The sequence below is a fragment of the Ostrinia nubilalis genome, chromosome 13 (genome assembly GCF_963855985.1).
Source record: "Ostrinia nubilalis chromosome 13, ilOstNubi1.1, whole genome shotgun sequence".
In the NCBI taxonomy this organism is placed as follows: Eukaryota; Metazoa; Arthropoda; class Insecta; order Lepidoptera; family Crambidae; genus Ostrinia; species Ostrinia nubilalis.
In genome coordinates, this window is record NC_087100.1 from 10,630,485 (window position 1) to 10,657,268 (window position 26,784).

Genomic DNA, 26,784 nt, shown 5'->3' on the forward strand with positions numbered 1-26,784 from the left:
GATGAAATTTTTATATTGCGTCTTATTTAGTTACTATGTTAAAAAATGTGGAAAAAATCGTCCATGACGGCTTGGACAATCTCAATCAGTCGCGCGGTGGCGCTTACGGAGGACGGACGCGTGTCAGTTTTTTGGCCGTGACAGTTCGCGATTTGTCAATATTTTTGACAATGATGACTTTGATGAGTCACAGTATAATAATATCAGTGTTACTGGAGAAAGCTTAAAAATTTTTGATAATTAAAAATTATCAATTTTGTCTACCTATTGAAATTTGAAATCGTTCGCATCCTTTTAAACGAAGACTCTACTCATGATACATAGTACATTCCTCAAATATGAGACAAAACCAATGAGTTAAAATTACATTTTAATAGTACCTACATACAATCGACTTACACTCTTTAGAAGAGCACACTGACACAAATAAATAATAAAAAATACTGTCTAAGGTCTGTAGCTAAAGGTCTAAGCTGCAAGATAGAGGAATCTTCTAGCCAAAAAGATGGCAGATGCAGCAGATATCAACGGATTTAAAACTGGAGTTCATGTGTATCCTTGTAGTTTTGAGTCTCTAGAGCAGTGGTTCTTAACCTTTAAGTCATGAGGGACCATTTTACCAAATTTCTGTCTTGTCAGGAACCACCTCATAATCGGTCAAAACCAGTTTGACTGCAAAAATCAGTTAAAAGTGGTTTTAACCAAGGAGTGCAAGTGCACATCGTGGACCACTTGGAATGCCTCCAGGGACCACCAGTGGTCCGCGGACCACCGGTTAAGAACCACTGCTCTAGAGCGTCCCTTCCTCCACCATGCGTAAGAATGTTTCAAAAATACTGTCTAAGGTCTGTAGCTAAAGGTCTAAGCTGCAAGATAGAAGAATCTTCTAGCCAAAAAGATGGCAGATGCAGCAGATGTCAACGGATTTAAAACTTGGAGTTCATGTGACTCCTTCTAGACTTGAGTCTCTAGAGCGTCCCTTCCTCCACCATGCGTAAAAGTTTTCCAAAAATACTGTCTGAGGTCTGTAATAAAAGTCTAAACTGCAAGATAGAAGAATCTTTTAGCCAAAAACATGTTTTTTCCTAATAACTTTAAAACTATAATTTGAACGAATTTTGCTATTAGTGGACAAATTTCTGCTCACGATGGACTAATTATCTGCTATACAACTCTCGACTCTCTAAAGCACAACATTTATAAAAATTTTGCTGCGGTAATGCACTCCAGGTAACCGTGTGTGATGCTTATTGCTCATAGTGATTTTCGATACAGAGCCCCGTACATACGTTATACATAAATTATGGAAAAAACATACATCAAATACAAACAAATATGTATGCAATTTTAGTATGATATTTTTATTTATTAATAAACAAAAAGACTGAACAAAATTGATGCGTGTACTGATTTATGTAATTAACCACATGCAAAGCTTTGTGAATTGCAACAACTATAATTTATTATCCAAGCTCTAAATAATCGCTACTACGAGTAACTGATCATAAAATGTTTTTCCAATCGCTCAAGCTCCCGAGGATCTACCGATAGGTCGGGTGACGTAATCTTGAAATTCTTTTAGCCGGCGCGGAACTTCCGGAAGGTCGGGTGACGCCACGCCTCTTTGAACCGTGTTTACTTTGGCAGTCTATATTTATTCGATTCTAAAATATATTCCCAAAAATTTTGAAAGTTGTTTTAATTTGTATCACTTGGATATGATTTGTATTAGAAAGTGCTGTGAGTGTGACGCTTGAACGGAAGGAAGTCAACCTAACCTAACCAACTGCGTACTCGTATTTCTAAACTGCGTATTTCTATACTGTGTAGCCGCGAGAGCTCTTTGGCGCGCTGTCTTCGGCGAAGAATTGCGCGCGCAGATTTTGACAGCGCGAAATACCTACTTTAGCAGAAATACCAAGCCTTAAGTTCAAGAAAATAAACATCAACAATTTTGTGGGAAACCAAACCGCGTTTATCGCTTCACAAATCTTTGAAATGTTTGTCGCAATTTACTTAAGTACAATACTGATGATTAACTATTAAAAAATGGCCGCCTTAACTGCTATTTGGGTATTATTTTTTGTTACCAGTGAATGGCCTAGATTTTGTAAGTTTGGCGAAGGTCGCTCTTGGAAGTGGTTAGTTCAATATTATTTATACATTTACTATTACCTATATCGTACAAGTTATGAGCTGAAAAGGCTTGAAAGACATTCATTACAGTCTTCTTCGCCTTTCCTAGTATCGTCACAAACTTAGTCCTGCTGGTATCTACTTTTTTACCTGTAATATAAACCAAAATATACCAAACCATAATTTACAATCAAGACTTCATCATCATCATTTCTTCAGCCATAGGACGTCCACTGCTGAACATTAGGCCTCCCCCAATGATTTCCAATGACCGGTTGGACAATCAAGACTTATACTCCAGACATAAAGTAATTAGAAGATGCAGTAAGATCACTTGTCTTTAGACTTATCAGGGCAATTTTTAAAAGTTAATTAGGTAGTGATTAAAGAGCTCTAAGAAAAATGTTTAAATATCACAGCCATTTAGCCATTTTTTCATGGCGCGAATCGCAACATCTTTATTCATATCTCAAACACGCAAAGTTAAGGCTCCAAACAATAACTGAAATTACTATAATTAGACTCACAGCAAATTGCAACTTGCAGCACTCACCTATGGTATTATATCTAACAATAAAACAGGATAATTGCAGTTATAAAATATTTCCTTCTTTCGCTAAGAGCGCAAACCTAAATGCACCGGACGTGCGTCTAGTAATCAAGTCGGTGCAACGCTCACCATGCACTTTTCGTAAGAATTACGACTGTGTAGTTAGAGTTAGGTAATAACAGAGAGAAGAATTAATGGAAAACATTTTAACTCATCAATTTTTTGCCAATATGCATAAATATTTTTATTTGCATACCTATGTAAATACGGTAAGTATCATTTGTACAGAAAGTGCCTGAAACATGCTGAAAAAGCTTTTTGTTACTGTTTATTGGAAAGGGTAGATAATATTTTTCTATTGATAAAAAGAGCTTTTACGAAATTAAATTAATATTAGAGTATAGTATATTCCAGAATAAATTAATGAAATCTGAAAACTAAAATTTACACACATTTTGAAGAGGTATCTATGGGGTCATCCATAAAGTACGTCACACGTAAAGAGGGGGGGAGGGGGTCGACAAAGTGTGACATGGTGTGACAAGGGGTGGGAGGGGTCCTAAGTTTCGTGACATCACATTTCAAAATCTAATATATCTAGAGGTACTAATCGCGAAATTTTAAATATAAATTAAACTAAAAAATACCCCCACCACTTAAGCACAATTCCGTCGAAGTCGAAAACCTAGGAGAGTTTTAATGGGCAACCAATGAAGCCATTAAATCAATAAAATCTTTTTTAGGAATTATTTCAGATTTAAAATCTAATTCTACTGGCCTATAATGCTGCCAAACGCACCGTACCTCGCGCGTGATTTTTTGTTTCTATTTGTTGCTATTTTTTTGTTAATTTAGTAATTTTTCGATATGAAATTGCAAAACATGTGACGTCACACTAGGGAGGGGGGGGGTCTTAGAAATGTGACCACCTGTGACAAGGACGGGGGAGGGGTCAAAAAATCATGAAATTCGTGTGACGTACTTTATGGATGGCCCCTATGCGTTAAAACTGTGTGCTTTGTTTTATAATAATATGAGCCTTAAAGGAACGATTTTTTTTCTTAGGTACTACCTACTTATCAAATTGTTTCTTAGTGAAACTTAATTAAATTCAAATAATTATGTAATTACTTAATTAGATATGAAGCGCACGGTATACTTCTGTCGTCAAAGAAAAATATGATTACTATTATTTACAATTTTAATTAATAACTGTAAAAGTTTCATAAAACCTTAATTGAATTTATCAAGACAACTACCTTAGTTTTTTGTGAAACTTTTCACCGCTTCTATTGTTTTGTATCGGGCTAGTCTCAGACTTTTAGAGCTAACTAACTTAATTATGTTGTGTCTTAATTAATATTAGAATAATTAGCTAGCAACATTTTCACTATATAAACAGTTTTTATCACTATTAAGTGTCTTATTATTAGGTACTATAATGTAAAACCAATATTTTACAGAAAACCTGTCTGAAAAGTTCTTTTATTCGTCTAAATTTGAAATGAAGGTAGATTTACAACAACTCATGCAGCACGGCCGACTCAGTTTTTTCATCCTAATCCGCTTATTCAAACTAGTAAACTCGTGTGGGAATCCAAACCCACATACTTACCGTTCATTATAATTACGTATAAACATGCATGACCATTACATCAGTTCATCGGTTATATTCGTATACAGAATGGAACAATATGATTCATAGTAATCAACTAGCACCTTGCTAAAAACACCCAAAGGGCGATGGAGCGTGCTATGCTCGGAGTTTCCCTGCGTGATCGAATGAAAAGATCCGCAGGAGACCCACAATGACCGAAATAGCCCTCAGAATTGCTAAACTACCTAATCTATCTATCTATATAAATAAAAATGAATTGATGTTCGTTAGTCTGATTAAAACTCGAGAACGGCTGGGCCGATTGAGCTGATTTTGGTTTTAAAATGTTTGTCGTAGTCCAGGGTAGGTCTAAACCAGTGGTTCCCAAACTTATTTTGTCTACTGCCCACTTTGAGAGTAAATTCTTTTTAGCGCCCCCATTTGTAGTCGAGTGTCGAGTGCTCAGTCGGTGTCTAAGAGTCCTCCTAGTAAATGACGCCTCCCAAGCTTCTACACAACGTCCCGATTTTTTTCTGGGTCTCTTACCACCCCCCTTTAAGCCTGCAGCGCCCACAAGGGGGCGTTATCGCCCACTTTGGGAAAGACTGGTCTAAACGGTGAGCAAATACCCGCGCGATATTGTTTTTCTGTGACAGACAAAATTCCACGCGGGCGAAGCCGCGGGCGGAAAGCTAGTTACCAATATATGAAAAAATTTCGATTTTAATATTGATAATTTCTAATAAAATACTAATTTGTTTCAGCTCTGGGAAGCGGCAAATCGGCTCCAATGTCTTAGCTAGGTAAATATTAATCTTACTATAAATACTTAAGTAATTAAATAGATAAAACATCTACAATTACTGAACATTCTGCCCTCAGAATCTCCGCTAGTAATTTTACGACACATGCGCCATCTATCGCAAGCATGCTTTTTATAGCGCCATCTGTTGAAATGTATTTGGACTTCGCTAGTCACAAGGCACACTCAATGCAAATGACAGCTAGTTGGACGACTATACAATAGATGGCGCTACAAGTCTTGTAGCAAATATAACTTAGTGGCTGACCTACTACTGAAATACCTGGCCCTGGGTTCAAATTATTAGGATACTTACTTGGTTTTATACGCCTTACTTTCGAAAAAAATTATGGGTGCTCCAACTACTCAACAGTCCACACGTTCTCAAACATTCCAACCATGAGTACTAGGTAGTACTCTCCTCTCCTCTCCTCAGTAGGTACCTCTTTGTAAGCCCAATAACTTGCTCAATACACCCTACAAAGCGACCCATCTTCAAAATGGCGCGCAAGATCTCCAAATTGGCTCTAACTCCCGACCCAGACCTCTAAAACTAATTATACTAATTAAGCCGTTATTCCAGCCAATTGTACCGGTCGTCGTCGTTCAACTCGTCGGGCTGCGGCTCCGGCGGGGAGCCGGCGGACGACATGTATTCCGACGTGTCGCTGGAGGAGGACGTGCAAGGACTTAACTATAAGGTAAGATTAAAAACTCCTTGGCAGTGTGGCAGCTGTTGGCTTTCTTAAAGTGCTTAGGGGACGTAGCAACTGTTTCAAACTGTAATAAGACGGCACATTACGCGTCAGAAGTGCGACAGCAGCGCGGCAGCGTCGGCGTTTTTATTGTGAAGGAAGGCAGGCATCCATGTCATATAGTATGAAATTTTCAGCGTCTGTCGCGCTAAGGTCGCCTAAATGTAAAAACGCTTGAGATTAAAATGTGGAAAAGAAACGGAAAAGCGATCGGAACGGTATTTTCTATCGTATGTGACATAACCACTACTGCAAATTTTCAGGATTTGCAGTAGTGGTTATGTCACATTAGTTTAACAATAAACTATACAAATAACCATGATCTACTGACTTTTGGCTGCCAATTAAGTAGATCCCTCTTTCCCACTAGGCACCCTGGACACTTTGCAATCGAGAGGGCCCTCGTCTGCTCAAAATTTTAAACAGTAATCTGTGATAGTAACTTTTGTGTCTATGTAAACGCTGAAAGTACCATTATTAATTTCCTTTTTTGGAGGAGAAGAGCCCCTTAATCTTTAAATGCCCCAATCCAATCTCACCATGTAACTTCAGGAAATACGCGGGATATTTTATCTACAAGTATAATATAGCTTAACTAGTAATTAACCCGTGTTTTAACAGTGTTATAAGAATCACCCGCAGTACAGTTAGGTAGCATTTATTCATCTTTTTCTCACGCTAGTTCTCACCACTGCAACCCCAAATTAAATTAATAAGAGCGTAAAATCATAATTATATTAAAGAATAGACTGAAGATAGTACTCTTCTAAACTAGGTAAGTCAAATTAAAATAATTTATTTTGCAAGTACCTAGGCTTAAAAAAAGCTCTTTTACATGTCCCAGTATGACTTTAACTCTACCACTGCTTCGGCACAACAATTGAGCTAGTGCTCAGAAGAAGCAACGCAAGAAACTCAAGTCTCTAATCTGAGTCAGAATCTTACTCATCTAGAGAAAGATAATTTCCTGACATAGAAACTTCTTAGAAACCCTTTAAGATTACTAGGAACACTCAAAGTCTCAAATAGCACGTGTGAAGTGTTCAGTTCACGTCATTGTATACTCATTTAGCTGGTTATGTCAGCTTCCTTCCTGACTCTATGAATTATTCAAACTGACACACTTGCGATAGCGCATTTCCTTCGGCGGCCTTATTTATCTACTTCGTGTTTCAACGAAGAGCAATAAAAATAATAGATATAAATAAATAAATATTTTTTATTGCACAAAACTTTACACGTTTACAAAAGACATATTTTAAAATATAAGTATAAATTGTGCATTGCAGTTGAGACACAGAAATAATAATTAAACAAAGGTTACCAAACTAGTAATTAGTGGGTTGGCAATGATATTATCTACAATATCATTGTGGGTTGGTAAATTATTCCGTAGTAAAGTTTTTATTATGTCTTGTATCAAAAATCCTCTACAGTTAGCTGTAGTTATAAACAATGTTCCCCTAATGCTTGTACTACATCTGTTCTAAAAACGTTACAGGAAGTTTCCTGCATTAAATTATTCATAGTGTTACTTGTACTGGAATATTATTAGCATATTGATTTAATAATAAATAATCAAATATATTAAAATAGAAATGTTATCGTGAACCTGAAATTTAATTCAATATTATTCGCTCGTAGGTTTAGAATCTTCGATGGAATTTCAGTAGTACCTAATTAATTTACGTTTTTACTCTAGCCCCATCAATGTCTGTCTAGTTTGTGCTATAGTATAAACCCACGAAAAAGTAGCGTTTGTAAAATTTATTACAACCATGAATTCAGGATTAGATTGCATTATTACTCATAAGCATTTAAGCTGTTTTAAGCTATTTATAAACAAGTTGGTATTAAATGTCAGCGAGGCATTAACAAGATCAGATGAAGCTAACCGTCCAAGCGACAGTTTTCAATGGGATTATGGCCACTTATGGCAGACATAGTGCACGCGGCAACTGTGTTGTGTAACCGCCTTGCAAGTCATGTGTGAACATGTGACTTGCTAGTAAACAAAGTAACTCAGTAACATTTCTTACGTCAACCTAGTAAAGAATCATGGCACAGGATCCCTACACGAAGTAACTATGATGTTGCCAATAAAGACGAAGCACAGAGAGAGTAAGATAATTCAAATTCAAAAACTCATGAGTGTTTTTGCAAGTAGGCTTTTAAAAGCACTTTTACACGTCCCAGTATTAACCCTACCACTGCTTCGGGACAATAAATGGGCCAGCAATTATTTATTGCTGCATGTTGGAATACAACGGTTCTTATAGACCTGTAACATGAACCTGCTAGGATCCACCACCTTGAATTTAGTTCTTAATGGATAAATATACCATGACTCTTCCTTCATCACTGCTGGAAACTCCTCCCTTGTAAGTTTCTCCAGTCGTTCACTATGCGTCAACACATTTTGAATTTATTGTGAGTCAACTCCAGACGAAGTAAATTGAGTTGGCGCAATTGAGCACCACAGCATGATATCCCACCCATATTCTACTTACCAATGCCACGTAATGTTTGTACAGCGAATTCAGCGTCATTATCGAATTAGAAAAACATTATCTTTGAAGTAAGGAAACAAGGAATTTCCGCTAGTCAACATATCCAGTCAGTGGCCTATTAAGGCGATTGGAAATCTCCAAACCATTAACTATACTTATACGCTTTTATTTCTCTTGCAGTGAAATCTGTTGCTAAGTTTAGTTTATGATAAAGGTACCACTTTTTCTTTCGGATGCATCAGAATAGGAAAAACGACCCTAGATGGCATATTACTTTAAATTATTAACCTATGATAGGTTTATATTCTAATCCAAAAAAGAGGAAAAAAGCGTTTCTTTTTTTATTGATTTTATCAATTGACGCATCTTCAATCACCATGACGTGGTTCCTATTTTCAATTTCCACCACACTGTGCAAGGTCGCGTTGGCGCTCTGCCAAATCTATAATTAGCCAGTGCATGTGTTGGCAAAAGGTAACGACATACGCGAAAACACTATCTAAACATTGAATGCTTTTATTTTCCGCCTATCTGTTTACATTGCAAGTGCAAGCAGTGCAAATCTCTATGCAACAACGTTTCTCTGAGAAACCGTTGATAGTTTCCTTGCTGCTTTGTATTTGTATGGTCTGATGTGGTCTTCTACAAATGCTGTTAATTGCCAGTCCTTTTCCCTTCCCACTTTAATTGGTACCTACTGACTTTACTTGCTGCTTTGTTTATCTTTATATTCTCATTTAACTAACAGTGAATATTGAAGAGTTATTTTCATCAAAGATCAGATAATAATACGTCTTCTACCGGAGCTGTTGATTGTCAAGTCCTCACAGCAATAAATTCAACAAATTCTTACCAAAATACGCTATTGACTCTTTTCTAATTTAAAGGCCGAAAAACATTCCGAAGCTCTGATAACCCACTTCCTCAAGTCTTAAGTAAAATTACGAGATAAAAATGCTATTAGTCCGCTACTTAAATAACGTTCAATATTCAACACTGATAAAGACCTGCAAAATTGGTACAAGGGTATCCTCATTGTGAAGATAATTTTAGTAGGTGACTCTTACGGAACAAACATTGGAGTAGTTACTCCTAATTTTGGAGTCCAAACAGCCACATCCCAGTTCGTCGACCCCATTAGATCATAAACAGTGGATTGTCCGAAGGAAAGCGCATAAACAATGGTGTCCCGGTTCATTTGCTAGTCGGTCCTGCGCGCGCGCGTCCGGACATAGGTACAGAAGACAGCAGACAGTTCAACACTGTAGGGTCTTACGTAGTTGTAATACGTACTAGTTTTCAACAAAATGTGTAGGCTGATGTGCGGTCGACTGTACACGCCTCGCCGCTTCCGCCCAGATGGACTACACGCACGCACGAAGACATGATAAATGGTTATAGTATGTTTATTGGTGGAATATTCTTTTTAAAACTGCTTCATTATGCCTCTACTATACGATCAATGGTCCCACATTGTACAAAATCATTTGAAGTGCGAGATCACGTCCCTATTCCTATTCATTTTTAAAGCTACTTCGACTCATCAAGGCTTTTAGATTATTCATTTATCTGTTCCTTTGTCCTCTTTCGTCTTTACGAATTATACTTAGTAGTAGTAGGTACCTTTCATCACTCATCGTCATCATCATCATTTTGAACTTAATATTACGTACCTACCTACTTAAATCTACAATCGAATTAAGAATTATCTTCCAAAGTGGACTTTATTCGCTTTTCAATTTGTGTCTCTACAACTGGAACTGGTCATAGAGACAGCCACTTAATAAATGCAGTAAGAATGGGCACTATCGTTATGATTATTTGTTCTGGCAAAATTATCTTGGTGCACCGGACAATAGGTTCATAGAATTGCATGCCTCTTGCCATACCAAACATGGATTCTGATAACCATTGAACCGACCAGCTTATTAATGATTATGATCCTTAAGACTTGACAAGACTTGGCTTGGAACAGCGAAATCGAACGAAACGCGCTGAATAAATTTACTTGTTTTTAGTTCACTTTCGCTTGTACAGAAGCCTACCTACTCATTTACTGACATTAAAATTTATTTGAACGTTACTAACGAATTGAAAGTTATTTAAATGGATGATTAGGCTGCCTTGAACACCGTCCATTAGACATTGAAGATGTCGCTCAGTCATCATAAATTGATGTTACATAAAGTAGGTAGGTAGCCACAAAATCAATCTTAGATAACCAACTAACGTCTTCCTTGTAAATACGTAGAAGATAAGATTGATTGATGAGACTGTTATCCAATTGTCTGAATCATGGACTCTGTCACTTGCCACAGTTGGTACTTAAAATACGATACAAAACTATTTAATACAAGTAATCGATACTTCTTTATGGACTGCCTTAATGCATACTTAGTTAAGTGAGTCAAGGAAAGCCATCGCAAGGGCTAGACCAGAATAACTTCTAGGCCATTTGTTCTTCTTTCTCGGCTTTTAACCTTCCTTGACTTCTTATTATCTTCAATAATCCCATTTACGATGTTTGTGCGATCACACATGCGGCAAGTAGGTTTTTTTCGACTTTACAATATCTATTTATAGCCTTTAATAGCTGTTTAATATCGGAATATCAATTTCATAAAGTCGGATCTCTTTGAATTCGTTTACAATCACGATTATTATTCTTATCTATGTTCAATAACTCTTATCCATTCGGGACTTACATTAAAACTAAGCATAGGAACTTAGATGGAAGTCAACAGGGAGCAATTCTAACACCTTTTTCATAAGTGCATTTCCAGTTATCAGATGATACAGAACTTTCAATATGCCAAACTTATTCTGCAGATAAAAGTTTTGTTGATTTAAAAATCTGCGCTAACTCGAACTAATTATTATGATCAAGTTATTGTCATTACGAATACCATTGAAGAAGTATGTGGACATATCGTAGATATGAACAATAGACGAACAGTGGGCGGCGTCGCAGCGTAGGCGATTGTCAAGTGTGCCAAGGATACCGGGACCCCTGCATATCATCTACAATCCAACAATGAATTACTCGTTTGATCTGAGCAATAAATTACGATCGAAATTAATATGCTCTACAATGTAGAAATGGTATGAAACAATCAAAATTACAAAACACTTTTACTTGCAGTTTTTCGACGTTGTTTATTTGTGTCTTTTTTGTGTAGTGACATCAAAATTGTTCATAGATCGTTTACCTCATCAGTCTTATTTTGAGACTGACGGTTGTTATCAGTTAGTAGACCCATATTCATAGTTATTTGTAGCAAGACGTGATATTATATTCTCTTACTTTAATATCAGTCATTGTAGGCCAGTAGAATTAAACACAAAAATTGATTAAATCGGAAATAATTCCTACAAAAGATTTTTTTGCTTTAATGGCTTCATTGGTTGCCCATTAAGACTCTCCTAAGTTTTCGACTTCGACGGAGTTGTGCTTAAGTGGTGGGGGCCCCCGAAAGGGGCGTTTTTTCGATTTTCCGGTTATACCGCGTAAAGGACTTACCCTATCGAAAAGTAATCTTCATGACGGTTGAAGGGCACTTAATCCTGCATTGAATAAGACCAAATTCAAATGTTTTGGACAAACCGTTCCCGCGCTAAAGTTCGGAAAAGTAGAAAATATACGTATAATTAATGACCCTCTCCACGTCCAATGGCTTGTTACCCACAGGCTTCCAAGTCTTGAAAAGGGCCACCTCAACCAGTGTAACCCTATCAAGGCTTACGAGCTTGATGCGCCTATCCTTGTGCGTCCCAGCCGTTCCTTAACTGCGGTTGGTGCACCTCTTCCTTGCACTCTCCTGAATGACCCTGTGTTACCTACTGTGGCTGTCCCTCTTCCTTGCAGCCTCCTGCACGACTACGTTGCCTAGCCGTATGCCTGGTCCAAGGTTCGACGCCACAAAATCAACTTCGCACGCGTGAAAATATTTTAAATACTATTTTCCGTGCTTGCAACATTTTTCTTTACTGCTTCGGCTCTATTAGTCGTAGAGTGATTGTATATATCCTATAGCCTTCCTCAATTTATGAGCTATTCAACACAAAAAATATTATTTCAATCAAACTAGTAATTCTTGAGATTAGCGCGTTCAAACAAACAATCAAAAAACTCTTCAGCGTTTTAATATGAACTTGTTGTTGTTGATTTTTGGCGTCAAACCTTAGACCAGGCATACGGCTAGGCAACGTAGTCGTGCAGGAGGATACAAGGAAGAGGGGCAGCCACAGTAGGTAACACAGAGTCGTTCAGGTGAGTGCCAGGAAGAGGTGCAGCAACCGCAGTTAAGGAACGGCTGGGACGAACAAGGATCGGCGAATCCAGCTCGTATGCCTTGATAGGGTTACACTGGTTGAGGCGCTCCTTTTCAAGACTTGGAAGCCTGCGGGTAACGAGCCATTGGACGTGGAGAGGGTCATTAGTTATACACATATTTTCTACTTTGCCGAACATTTGCACGAGAACGGTTTGTTCAAAACATATGAATTTGGTCTTATTTAATGCAGAATTAAATGCCCTTCAACCATTAGGAAGACCACTTTTCGATAGGGTAAGTCCTTTACGCGGTATAACTGGAAAACCGAAAAAGCGCCCCTTTCGGGGGCCCCCACCACTTAAGCACAACTCCGTCGAAGTCGAAAACTTAGGAGAGTCTTAATGGGCAACCAATGAAGCCATTAAAGCAATAAAATCTTTTGTAGGAATTATTTCCGATTTAAAAGCTAATTCTACTGGACTATTGAAGTTTCTCTGCCATGGATAATCCAATGTAGCACAACACAAACAAAGTATCAGCTGTCTGAAGACTCGTTACATAACCCACCGAGTACGATTTGATCTCGGACCATTTCAACAGCGCATTGTGAATTAAAATAGGGTCGAATATTTCTTTAGTGTTGCTCAAGCAGCTACGCGACATTCCTTGGCTAAATCGCTCAGTGCGTTATCGAACTTCTGTTTATCTGGAATCTCGATTGTAACATTAGCAACGTGTTTAGGCTTCAATTGGTTTCTTTTTTATGCATCGAAACCAGAAGATCCAGTTCATGCCATGGTAGGTATGTGGCCTACCCATATTTAATTTATTGAAAGGAATTCATTAAGCACTACTTAATAAACATGAATATCCCCCTCCATTACAGGGTCCAATGATACAACGATTTGGGTCATTGAAAAAATGAGTGATTCTTCTTTTCCTCTTGTAATTAAAGTTTCCGATTTGATGATCATCGATAAACGCGACTCAACATTCTGTGAGTTGAAGATAGAAAATATTCTGCTTTCAACTCGAAGAATGTCCTTCTCTTGCGATTCATGAACTCATGAATCGATTAAGCTGACAGTGTCATCTAGCGAGATGACTTGCAATTGATTAGCATTATCTAACTACTTTTACGATATGAGCGACGGCTGAGACTTGGAAAAAACTACACGAGTTGAAACGGAAAGTCTTTTGGTGCGAATGAACGCGTGCGAAATCCGACATATTGTGCGCAGACGCCAGTTGCCGACACCACGTCTTTTAATTACACCAGCATTATACAACATGGCTAATTAAGTCAGCCTTTACAACGTGTAAGTTGTTTTACTGAATTCTCATTAGGAGACGTATTCTCTAGATTTAAATAACTAATCTGCCAATTCGTTTGTAAATGCGCCTGGGAAACTTTTAATTATTTTTTTCTTTCGGCTTTATCTTTTGTTTTCCCAGAATATTAGCTGGGCCTAAATGGGATTCGCGGTAAATTAAATTAACTAAGCAATTGTCACTTTAATACCACCTAGCTAGGTATAAAATCTTGATTTCCCAAACCAGACAAGACTTCTAGTGCCTTAAATTATTACACAATTAACTAAAGATTTCTCTAAGTTCTTTCTCTACATTGCACTTTCTTCAATGGACCTTAAACGGCTCACATCAAAGGAAATAAAGGCAAACTCCTCAATTAAACATGATCCCAATACGGTTGACTTGTCAGTTAGTCACTGAAGCAAATGTACAATTGCTTTCTGAATCACACATGGCACATGATTCATGGCAATTTCCGAACTAGATTCTGGAATTGAATGCTGAATGTCGTGGTGAAATGACTAGTTAAATAAGAATCACTATTGAATGTTTTCATAACCGATATTTACAAATAACCAGTGGAGGTTCGTCTATTGTCGATATCACTAAACTTCCACCAAATTGTCACCAATCGATAGGACCTAATTTCTGAGTATATGAGACTCCAACATTACTCTGTATCACCTGAGCTTATGACCGATATGACGATCCTAAGATGAGTAAAGTTACATTACGTAAAAAAGCATTTTATAACGATGTCTCGATGGACTAAGGCAAGGAAGTAAAGCATTCACTTCTTTAATTTTCAGATGAGCAAGACTTAAATAAACTAATATCTAGAAAGATATTTGGCTTTTACATAATATTCTTTGATAAGCCTACACTAAAGTTTGACGTCACACTCGAGTGGCATCCACGTCATTCCTATCAACGTTGGAATTAATTAATTTCGGATGCTTTGATGAAATCTGGCGATCCATCTCAATCGTTTACCGTTACCGCACTCAAATACTGTCTGTCAACTTTCGCAATATTAATACTTACGAGCTCTGGAATTTTGACAAATTTTATAATTAAATTATTTAAGCAAAAATAAAAATCTGTCTTACCTCATGAAATCTAGTAAAATATCAGTTTCATTTAGGTAATCATAATAATCATAATCATTTATAAGAAATAGTCAGAATTAGGTAACTTTCAACCAATTAGAAAAATAATAAATATTCTGAATAATTATAAAGTAAAAAAGACCGAAGAAAACTTTAACTGAAGCTATGCAAGCTAAGGCCCGATTGTAGTTTGAATAGGTAGGAAAAATTATATTCAGACAAAAGGTGATGAAAACAGTATTTCAGCTAGTCATATGACCGAAAAATTTAGCTCTCCCGATTCAAACAAAAGAAGCCTGCTAATTCAGAGGGCAACGTCACCCAAATAGGACACTTGCAAGAAAACAATCGTTTTCGGGGCGCAAAGATCGACGCGTGGTGCGAATCAGATATATCGGGATTAGATCTGGAACAGATATTATTTTAATCACTGTCGTTAGAGCCGTAATTATGCCGTGAGATGACGCTGCTGGGAACATGTCACACCTATTACTTATAAAGGTGTAATTACACTAGTGTTTATCTGTCGAAATAAGTTTCTGTGCTCTATCTTAGACGGTAATTTTTTGGATTAAAAATGTGACCTGAGATAGGTTTGACGTGAAATTATGTGGATAGAATCAACAATAGGTCATGCTTTTCAAATTCGTCAATAAAGTTTAATTAGAGAAAATTGTTTCCTATTCTGTCGATTGCCAAATCAGATTTGAAATGCTGTCAAGTAAATGGGTGCCAATCATAGTGTTGTCGCCGAGGCTAATGAAATATTAAAACCTAGAACATTCGGCTCGCTTTGCTGTGGTAGTGTAAGGACTCCCTAAATCTATCTATAGAAAACCTAGATACGTCTAGCAATGCAGCCCGGGAGGTATTCGGCGAGTCTTTTCGTGACCATAAGCAGCAGATTGTCCTGAATACTTAACTAACTACATGTAATTAGCATCAGTAGCTCTCAGAATATTCTTGTGATCTCTTTTTTATAATTATCGCAATTTGAAAATACTTGGCACTTACAGCACGTTGCGGTTGTAGTCGCGATATTTTCAAATATTGCAGTAACTTCGATTAACCAACGTACATAAGGCTTGCACGAATGTAAGGTTTGTTTTCAATTATAAAGATAATCGCTTTAGTAGTTATTTACAACTTCATTATCACCTGATAATTAATAAAACGGTGTTGTTCCAAACACAAAACTGTGTTACTTTAGAGATTAATATCTGAAAAGCTGTTGAATTTTTTAAAATTTTTGTAAATGAAATTGAATCAGAAAGGTTTCGCAAGTGAGTGAGTAAATCAAGGTATTATTAAGACATACAGCCTTGAACCTCAAGGAGGTCAGAAGCTACATGTAAGTAATATCTTGATGAGCTGCTATGCGGAACTGCAGACTAAGTGGGATCATTACGTCGCCGACGCACCACCTCGCGTGGAACCGACACAATAAGTACAAGAGATAAATAAGTTTGCTGGGGTTCTTCACGATACTCTCATAAACAAAATTTTGCTCGTATTGTGATGTTTTGTCTTGTGCCTTGAGCTAGAAGAAACTTTTTGTGATCATGGCTGAATTTTCCAAACGATTTAATTGGTCTCTTGTGGATCTTGTAATAAGAGAAGCTCGAACTTCATAAAGATGATCTTTATAGTTATTAATATTTGGGAAAATGTCTACCCCAAATCCTTCCAATCCCGGTCTTAGGTCAAAGTTGGCCACTCCTCGTGGCCTTCTAAATCGAAACGCTACCTCAATCTAGGTCGATCCATGCATCGACACTTCTCTTCGCACGACGTCCTCTGAAATAAATAAAAAAAAATTTGAAATAATAACTCCAATATCGTCTTACTTAATTATAGCTTCGTTTCAACTGGCACTAGTGTTTGTTCTAGCACCTAATATTGATTTCATATTACATAACATAATATTTTACTTTAATAGCGTCGCACTGGGAGTCACAAAAATATTCAGCGTAGCTTTCTGTGCTAGTCAACACTTGAAATGTAATTTATCGAGGACTACCGAGGGAGCGTCACTCACCCCAGTTTCCTACCCTCCAGGAATTAATGAATATAATGGGGATTACCATTTGAATCATCGCATGCCTAAATCCGATAACGCCTTATCCAAGGCCCCGACTGTAATGTTATTGCTATAGCATTGAGGGGAGTTTTCTTTTGGAAATTAACAGCACCTACAGAGTATTCCAGTCAATCTTTGCTTAACATGAAATGTTTGCCTTTATATTCGAAGGATTAATTGGTACCATACCATAATCTTAGTATAACATTATGGATTATCGCTAATGCTTCAAATTTACCTATATCACACTTCATTTCCGTTTAAGCTTATCCAAAATGGTAAGTTTATTTGTATGATTTAGAACTAAATTATTATTTTTGTTACTAAGTGTAATAAAATCTCCTTCAATACTCACAGCAGTAGCCGTCGATGAAAGTAATAAACTACAATACGTAACAAATAGAAAGTCATCAATCACTTCTCTAAGCACTTTAACATGATATTAATTTTATTCAATTTGTAAAATGTCAATTGATCTATAAATATTTGACAATATTGAATATACATTTATTTGTTCTTGTACACGATTAATACCAAAATTACACTAATTAACCAGACACTAATAACTCATCTTGCAATCCAAATAACGTAATTGAACAAATGAACAAAATGTCATCCAAATATTCGTGGAAAACTTCTTGATTCTTGGAAAAACATTATAATGTTCAAGTTATGGACAAATCAAAGTCATCATTTTTAAATCCTACTCACTGAAAACAACAACTTGAATGCATATAATTTTATGCTTAAATTCCATAAGTAGGTGTGCAATAAGCAAATAAATTGTTGATACTTAAGTACTTTTCCTGTAAACTCATCTTGTAGGTAAATCCTGTTACTGCAACAACAAATCAAATTAATGATACACGTACACGATCCATTCATTAATTACATCATGTACATACTCGATATTTTAATCTAATAAACGTAAGTATCGTAACATGTCATAATGGACATGAATGCAGACTCATCATTCTTGCTTGGACATCAATTCTGCCGCCGACAGTTGAAAGGACGCATCTAACACCAAATCAAAACGGAGATAAAAAGAAGTTTTTTAAATTATTTCTTAGTTGTCCTTGTAACTCATATCCGAAAAAAGTTTTAGATGCGCCTTTTGAACTATCGGGGGCAGAATAAGTCACATCGGACTTCAAAACACTTCACTCCAAACAATTGAACTCTTTTTACACAAATTCCACAGATCTTACCCGATGGCATTTATTTGCAAGAACACTTTACCACGCTTGAAATTACAAAAACATCATTAAAATGTATGAGATCGCATTGTTCCGTCACTTACGATTGTTTGCAACGTTGTATAATAGTATTTTCTTGTGTGTACTTTCAGAGTCCACTAGGAATTTGACCTGTAGTTTCGTCTCGCTGTATTTCAGCTTTCCTAATACGTAACACGCTTCTAATAATTTGATTTTAAAATTAAGTATTTGAATAGGTAACGTAACAACATGTCTCATCATTACCATTACAATTATTTTGAACGATGTTATGGAAGTCTTTAAAAATTATCGCGCTACTAATTGCCCATTTTAAAAACAACTTTGAACTTAAAGATAAAGCCAATGCCTGCACTGTTACACGCCATAACATAAGTGTTCATGCTACTTACACGTGCGTCCATAAATAACACCGTTTAGATAATGTGACTTCTGTATCGAGGCATTCTGTTGGACCTTCTTTCAGGTCTATTTCATTGTTGCTCAAATTAAAAAGTGTAGTGCAGTTGAAATTATAAATCCAATATTTGTTCAATACAAATCTCAGTTCCGATTTCACACGGTCTGAACAATAGCCTCAATTTCTGGTTTGGATTAAATAACTTTTTCTTTTGTTACAATCTATTCAGTATTCATTCCAGCACTTGTATAGGCAGATTATTAATTTTATCTCTTCTCAGCCATCTGGTTTCTCTTGTACTTGTTGTATGTTGTAAGTTGTAACTCACACAATCTTCAAGTAAGTATGAAATAAGCGTTAAGTAAATTCATATGGAAAGACTCTGTAGACTCTTATCCTGGTCGTTGATTAAGTTCGAATTGTCATGCAACGATGTCAATGATTTCACATTGTTTAGCGAACAATGTTCAGTTTCACGACATCACGAATCAAATCGAACTGTATTCTTGGCACTGGACATTTCGCATAGTAAACAGCCTGCTATTTAGCTTGTTAGTCTTGTTTTCTACTTACTGAACTAGCTGTATCTACATTAGGATCGGCTTGAGTAGTTTTTTCCGGCTGCCTCTGACCCATAACATTACTCGTCAAACTCGAGTCATGATAATGCAATTTTTTAGATTCATGCAACAATCCTTCAGAAAACACAAATCATAAAATGCCATAGGTCTATTTTCCCCAACGCAACAATGTTGTAAGTACGCACTTCGCAAATGTCCTTACAGCAAATCGTCCCTCCATCTGGCATGCCCATTGCCCATCGCAATCATGTTGGCCCCTCGCCCGTTAAATTACGAGATGCAGCAGGCTGGGGGACTTATGAAAGGGGTTATTGCCTCGGAACTATCTATCAGACCGCTGCATATGTGCAGGGAGCGAATAAAGTTTATTTGTATGGCGCGGTGGCGGCCCCTGATAATGCGATGGGTGGGGCGGCGGCCGGCCGCGCCGGTTAGTGCCGTCTGCGATCGTGCGCCAGCCTCACGTCAGCCCTCGCTACCCATAAAAGTTACGATTTCGATATAACAAAATTCGCGGAATCCACTCAATTTCATACGAACTTCAAAACGGCCGCGCAATCGCGAACAGTGCGCTCTTCCAAAAAGGATGTCAGAGCAACCGTCGAAAATTTTGAATCGACTTCGCCGGAGTCTCTTTTTCCCCGATATTTTAATTCTTGTTTACGACAACAATTAATGGGGATCCAGTGCTAGTCGTCGCTGTCGAACAGTGAACTCGTATTAAGGACTACATGTGAAAATGTGACACCAAGTGATTTATTAGTGCAGTGTTACGTGAATAAGAAAGTAATTCTGCGGACGCGAGTTGCTAAAACTGTCAAGTGCCATTAAAAGTGTAGCTTTATGAAAATTATCGTTCTAATCTTCCTGAAAGTCATATTAGATGTCGATAAAGTAGCGTGTAAAATATATTTATGTAAGACACAAGTGCAATATTGGAAAATATCCAAAGATATATAATCTGTGAGTGAACAGAATCTTAAATGTTTAAATCGGGCATATTCAACCGCTCCCGAGGCGCGATGGGTGAACAAATCGAGGTGGAGGACAGTTTGGAGTTGGAGTATGATATGTGGGATGGTCAGTTCGACTTCGTGGGGCCCCAGGACCCCCCGGAGCCGCGTCCCCGCATCACCTCCGACACGAGTCTCACTGAGGACCTGTTCACGGGAGGCCCCCTGACCCCCCACCTGACCAATGGGCTCAACGGTGGGAAGAAAACCGCTGCTCACCAGTGGTGCGACAACCTATCAGATCAAGTGAGATCCTTTATCCTTACCTATACCGTCATGATTCCTAAGACATTGATGACAGTCAATACAGACGTCATTGCGGGATTGACGTTAATTGAATTCCCTTCGAGTATTGTCCTTAATTGACTCATGTAATTATTCACTTAAATTACCCGATATAAGAATGAGTGGGTCAAGTCACATGACCTAAGTACAATCTAGTTTTTAACGTAAACAAGTATAATAATTTAAAACTGAATTCAGCTGGTAATCCATCTAAATATAAATAGTGCTAATCTCGAAAAGATTTCCATTGTAGTATTTAGTTTGGCGATGCGTATCTGCCGTCGGTGGAACTGAATCGAAAACAAAAGTGGCTTTTTTCGGGCGACTGGAGCGAGACGTTCCGGGGCCCGGTGCCATCAGCGCCATCGCCAAACCGACTTCGATCGCTAATGTCATGCTCTAACACGCAATCCGATAAATCTCGCCGGGCATGCAGAATTTTCATCGACCAAGCGACCCTTATCGTCATCTAAAAGAATAACGCCCGTATTCACAAACGATGCTTGTTTAGTGAAGCAGCAAATCGAACGCACAGCCTTGAATAGAGCTCTGTGATTGGTTCGTGTGTCACCCTGTGCGGTCACGCGCACTGTGAGACCTCATAGTAATGTTTGTGAATACGGGTATGACGCCCGTATTCACAAACGATGCTTGTTTAGTGAAGCAGCAAATCGAATGCACAACGTTGAATAGAGCTCTATGATTGGTTTATGTGTCACCCTGTGCGGTCACGCGCACTGTGAGACCTCATAGTAATATTTGTGAATACGGGCAACAGAGCTCTATTCAACGCTGTGCGGTCGATTTGCTGCTTCACTTAAGCAAGCATCGTTTGTGAATACGGGTGTAACTTTAACAACACAATCTGTGACAGGTGCTTAAGATTCGAAATCACTAAACTTATCTGTTTTATCTTTGTTTATGATCTATTTATCTCTCCCTCATTCTTTTCGTACCTACCTATTAGGTATGACTTTGCAAAAACATTCAAGAAAGTTCTAGTAAAATAATACCTACTTCTAATCTCATATGAAAATTACAGCAAAAGTAACACAGATGAACCAACAATAGGCAAAGATTAAGCAGAATACACGGTCAATAAACTCGGAACATTTTTTTTTTTTTTTTTTTTTTTTTTTTTTTTATTTATTTATTGCACATAATGAATACACTGTATATTGTTAGGTACATTTGTTACTTCACATCTCTACATCACAAAATAGTGTTACATACAACATTTTTCACACATTTGTCATATTCAAAAGGTAATTTAATATATTCTGAAACGTATATTCTAAACAATAGTTATTGTGTAACCGAGTTCCTAACTTTATTACCTATAGGTTTAAAATAACTTTTAGGTAAGTAACATAGTAGTATTAAGCTATCGAACTTCAGTTACGCTTTTGCATAATATTTTGACTTAGGTCTAAGTACTACTTACAACATTATTATCGTTGCTAATTTAATCAAATCAATTAACTGGCTGTAGTTTGTTTAAAATTAACACAATGATTAGTTACTGTGTAATGTAACCATGTGTCAAAACAGTCATTTTAAACTTGGTATGTTGTAATTGTGAGTAGGTACTTATCTAAAATGTTGATCCAATTTAATATTTTTTGATAGTGATTGATGATAACCAAACCTAACTATTAGAATAACCCCCTATCAGTTGTCTGACCAGAATTGATTTTCATGTAACATTACAATCAATTATTTGTCTCTTGTTTCAGAAAATAACTTAGCTTTACTTTAATTAACTAACTTGTTACACTTGTAAATAGCAGGGCTTCTTTATTCTAAAATTATAGGCGCTGATGAATTTCACAATTTTATTGACGACTTTCAAATAATAGCACATTACAAGTTTGTTGCAGACACACAAGCGTGCAATGTGTTATTATTTGAAAGTCGTCAATAAAATTGTGAAATTCATCAGCGCCTATAATTTTAGAATAAAGAAGCCCTGCTCTTTACATTGGTCCTTCGAGCCGGATATGAACCAGCGACCTATGGATAGATAGACATTTGGATTTGACTCAATTCAAAACCAAAATATCTGAAGTCCATTTGAGTGGAACTACTTACGCTTATCCTTAACGTTTTCCCCGGAATATTCCCTAGCAAAAATTGTGCAATTTTACCTGTTAATTATTGTATTAATTAATGCAAAATAATTACCTACCTTTGTTATCAAAAAGAGGGTTAATTTTGTTCGTCGATCAGTCGTAAAGTCGTATGTGTGCCATGGCCGCCGCAGCACGGAAAATTGTGCATTACGTTCAGCTAATAACCTGGTTAGCATAGCGTGTATCAGCCAAACCAGACTTCCCATATCATTGTGTTAAACGTTAATACTTAAGTTTTTTCACAAAAAACAACCTTGTTAATTAAGTAGCGTCTATCATTAGTATCATTACTTAACAGCCTGTTTTCATTCTAAGTTATTTTCAGCGTGTAAGTATGTAACCGGTTTCGCCTGATTTTATAATTTCATAAATATTAACTGTAGGTACATTAGTTACCTATACACTTAATAAATAATGTAGCTAAAGTACATGAAAAATGATTGTTTTTTGTGGTCTTCATAATAGCGATTACAAATAACAAGTTATGAAGTTATTTAGGTAGTATGTATAGTATTATTTCAAACCATTCATTAATAACAAATAGTCAGGCTCTTATTATTGTTACAAACGTTATTTATAAAACTTACAGCCAATATCTAACGGACTCTGGGCGTGTATTGTTTACTTTTTAAAATAACTTGTCTAATAAACTTCTACTTCTACCTATGTTATTTAGCACTTAATATAATAATGAACGACCCACCAAAATCGTTAAAATATAGCTTATCGATGACCACTGGCACTAACTAACCAAGGTCAAAAACAAAGGCCAAAATTCATGAAAGCAAATATTTTACACTAAGTTCCCGCTTTACCTCGACAAAAATGTAGGCCTAGGTATTAAACATTTTCTTCACGGTTTAACACTGATTAAAACGTGTGAACGTCGCAATATCAATACTGATTCCCACACAGACTAACGGTTGTTACACACAAAAGTTATCATCGCTTACTTTATAGGTTAAAAGTCTGTCAACTAACGATCTAATTAATCAAATTATCTCCGCACCGTTACGAAGCGGAATGCGTTGGCTGTTGCATATCGATTGGACTCACGATGGCTTGGACTTGTGGGAATTGGCCAGGTTGTGCATTGACCTGGGCTAATTAGCCAGTAACTGTTGGTCATGAACACTTTGAACGGACTGATAAACAAATAGAAGTTCTATGGGACAATAACGCAAAAGCAAGTTATAAGCCTGGAAATACGACGTTTACTGGACAGGGATTGTTGGAAAACGACTTGGTTATAGCTACCCAAACTGTCTATAATGGCGGTCAACCTGTAAATCCGGGTTTCGCTGCAGTTATAGTCAGGGGATACGCTCGATGAATAAACAATGCCAACGAAAAAACCTACTAATCTATACTTATAATAAATCTGTAGAGAGGTCAATTCTGTACATGAAATATATTTTCAAAATAACTATCAGGGGGTGATTAGTGATCGATACTGATGCCAAAAATGCAATCAGTAAAATTTTTGTCGGTCTGTCTGTCTGTCTGTATGTTCCTTATAGAAACAAAAACTACTCGACGGATTTTAACGAAACTTGGCACAATTAATCTTCATACTCCTGGGCAGGTTATAGTATACTTAAAAATTCCCACGGGAACGGGAATTATCGGGAAAATCCTTTTGTATGAAAAATCTAAACCGCTTAAGTTAGACGCTTGAAATTTGGCATGCAGGTACCTTAGTAAACTTTAAGCTTAGTTACAACAGGATATTGCAAAATTCCTACGGGAACGGGAGTTAGCGGGAAAAAACATTTGTATGAAAAAATCTAAACCCCGTAAGATAGATGAAGGGGGTAAAACGGGATCCACGTGTACGAAGTCGCGGGCGGCCGCTAGTACTAAAATAATAGTATAAGCTTTAAAGACAGCAAGATCTATTTGCATCTTGTGGATAGCCAATAGACAATAGATCTTCAAACAATAAAGCTAAATGCGTATTAGGCGACAATAGCTAAACCACAGGTGTAAACTCTCCAGAGTAAAGTGAGCAATGCATGTAATAGTAGGAAGTAATGCAAAATCAAATGTCACACAAGCCATTCAGACGGTAATTGAACGAAACTAAGAGCCGCAAAATCCATCTGTGGGAGTAAACGTAGTTGTTTAACAAACGGTGGAAAGTTGCTAGACAGGTCTCAAGAAAATGTGCGCTCTGGGAAGTCACGATGCTGGCTTAAGGCAAGGCTCCGTTTATAGATAGGTGTGGAATGTTATGCAAGTTAAAATTTTCTACAAGATGAAATGGTTGGCTTAAAATATGATATGCCAATCTATTGTGATACAAGAGTCGTCGTAGAAGAAAAAGAGGAATGAAATGAGATAAAGGGTGGAGTCAAAGGCAATTTAATTTAATTTTATGGATGTAGGAAGTCTACATTTCCAAAATGCATATTTCAGAATACCTACTTACAAACTCCTAAACATACCAATACTATCTAAGAACAAAACTTTCAGAATACTTACAAACACTTAAACTTACCCAAATTACTTAGGAATAAAATAACTGACTGAAATTGTATAAAAATTTAGACTGAGTAAATTATTGCCTTTTTATTTGAACTTCAATGTAGCTTGCAAAATAAATACCCGCTCCGTCTTTAGCTCATGCAACCGTAGCCTTAGAACGCCTATTTGCTGCTCTACCGATACTAATCATAGTTTAACATAGCTATCGTTACCGTTCAATTGCTCCGAACACTTTCATTGTTTTAATTAAGGCGGTGGCTCCGATGAAATTCAATTTAAACTCAAGATAGTAACTAAGTGAATCCAATTGAGTGTAGTTGAGGAAGCCAGAATTGAAATTGCTAAAAACATCAAATGCCTACAATGCGGCTAGACTTAGAAAAGAAAAACGTAGTGAAGAACTTATTAAATAAATTACTTATCTTGATAATTTCGTGTGCATGGATGATCTCAGAGGTGTCCACATTTAACTTCTGTCCACATATTGAGTTAATGTCGAGGTTATCGCTGTTGACATTGTTAGTAATACAGTGGTGGACTGTTTATCAACGAGTAATAATTACCTACTCATCAACATTTTTATAAGTAATGAGTAAGAAGACGGTTTTAACAAATTAATTTATTAGTGGATCGATGATCTACCAGATATTTTCACTGCTTATTAAACAAGATCTTTAAACCTATTAAATTATTGAAATCCATATTTTAATGCACAAATTAGTCAAAAATATTTTTAGTTAGTAGGTACTTATCAATCTTATTCATCTTTCAACGCAGATTTCTAACTCGAATCGTTATTGTTTGTAAATATTACCGCACGATGTATTAATTAATAAATAACTCATCTCAACATCACCCAAAGATTACATTATAGGCAGAGCAATAATATCTCCAGCTATTACCAGCTGCGTAGAAATTCGATGAAACAGATTAGTTTCACTTTCACCGATATCTGGTACCCACATCTTGTGAATAGACACTGCTTTGATACTTAAAAAAGCTTTAATAATTATTTATGTATCATCAAAACTACTGAAATTCTTCCACATGATTATGAATAACATGCTTTGCGATTGCAAATGGATAACGAACCTATAATTACTTCGCGAAAGTGTATTTTAAATTACTTTAAACGGTCAAGTACTGGACGATTTACCAGCTCCATCCGCTATGATACTAGAAATTGAATAACTTCATAAGTTTAATGTCATTCGAACATCGGAAACGAAATAGGTCGTACCTAATAAAGCTGAAGGTGAAATCAAAAGTGGAGAGAATTCCAAAAGCGAAGAACAATGCGCAATGATGGAAAGGAATTTTAAATGTAGACTGTGACTTTTTTACCAATCAAAGACATAGCTAGCGGTATTAAACGGGCCAGTCAGTGGCAGTGTTAATAGATGTGCATTAAATTACATGACTTGACAAAAACTGCACAAAAAGCGTGTGCGGTGGCTGATAGAAGAAACTAGTGCAGTGCACTACTAAAGATTGTTAACATTGAGTTAGGAGTAATCTTTT

At 36.8% G+C, this 26,784-nt stretch overlaps 1 protein-coding gene across 4 annotated transcripts in view; it reads left to right on the forward strand.

The window, feature by feature from the left end:
- Nucleotides 1–26,784, forward strand: part of LOC135077654 (rab11 family-interacting protein 4) — a 92,952-nt gene that overhangs the window by 57,883 nt on the left and 8,285 nt on the right. For all 4 annotated transcript variants that reach the window (XM_063972217.1, XM_063972214.1, XM_063972216.1 and 1 more), the window contains 2 exons: nucleotides 5,048–5,086; nucleotides 5,669–5,786. In XM_063972217.1, the coding sequence (XP_063828287.1) occupies nucleotides 5,048–5,086; nucleotides 5,669–5,786 (157 nt within the window). The remainder of the gene's footprint in view (nucleotides 1–5,047; nucleotides 5,087–5,668; nucleotides 5,787–26,784) is intronic.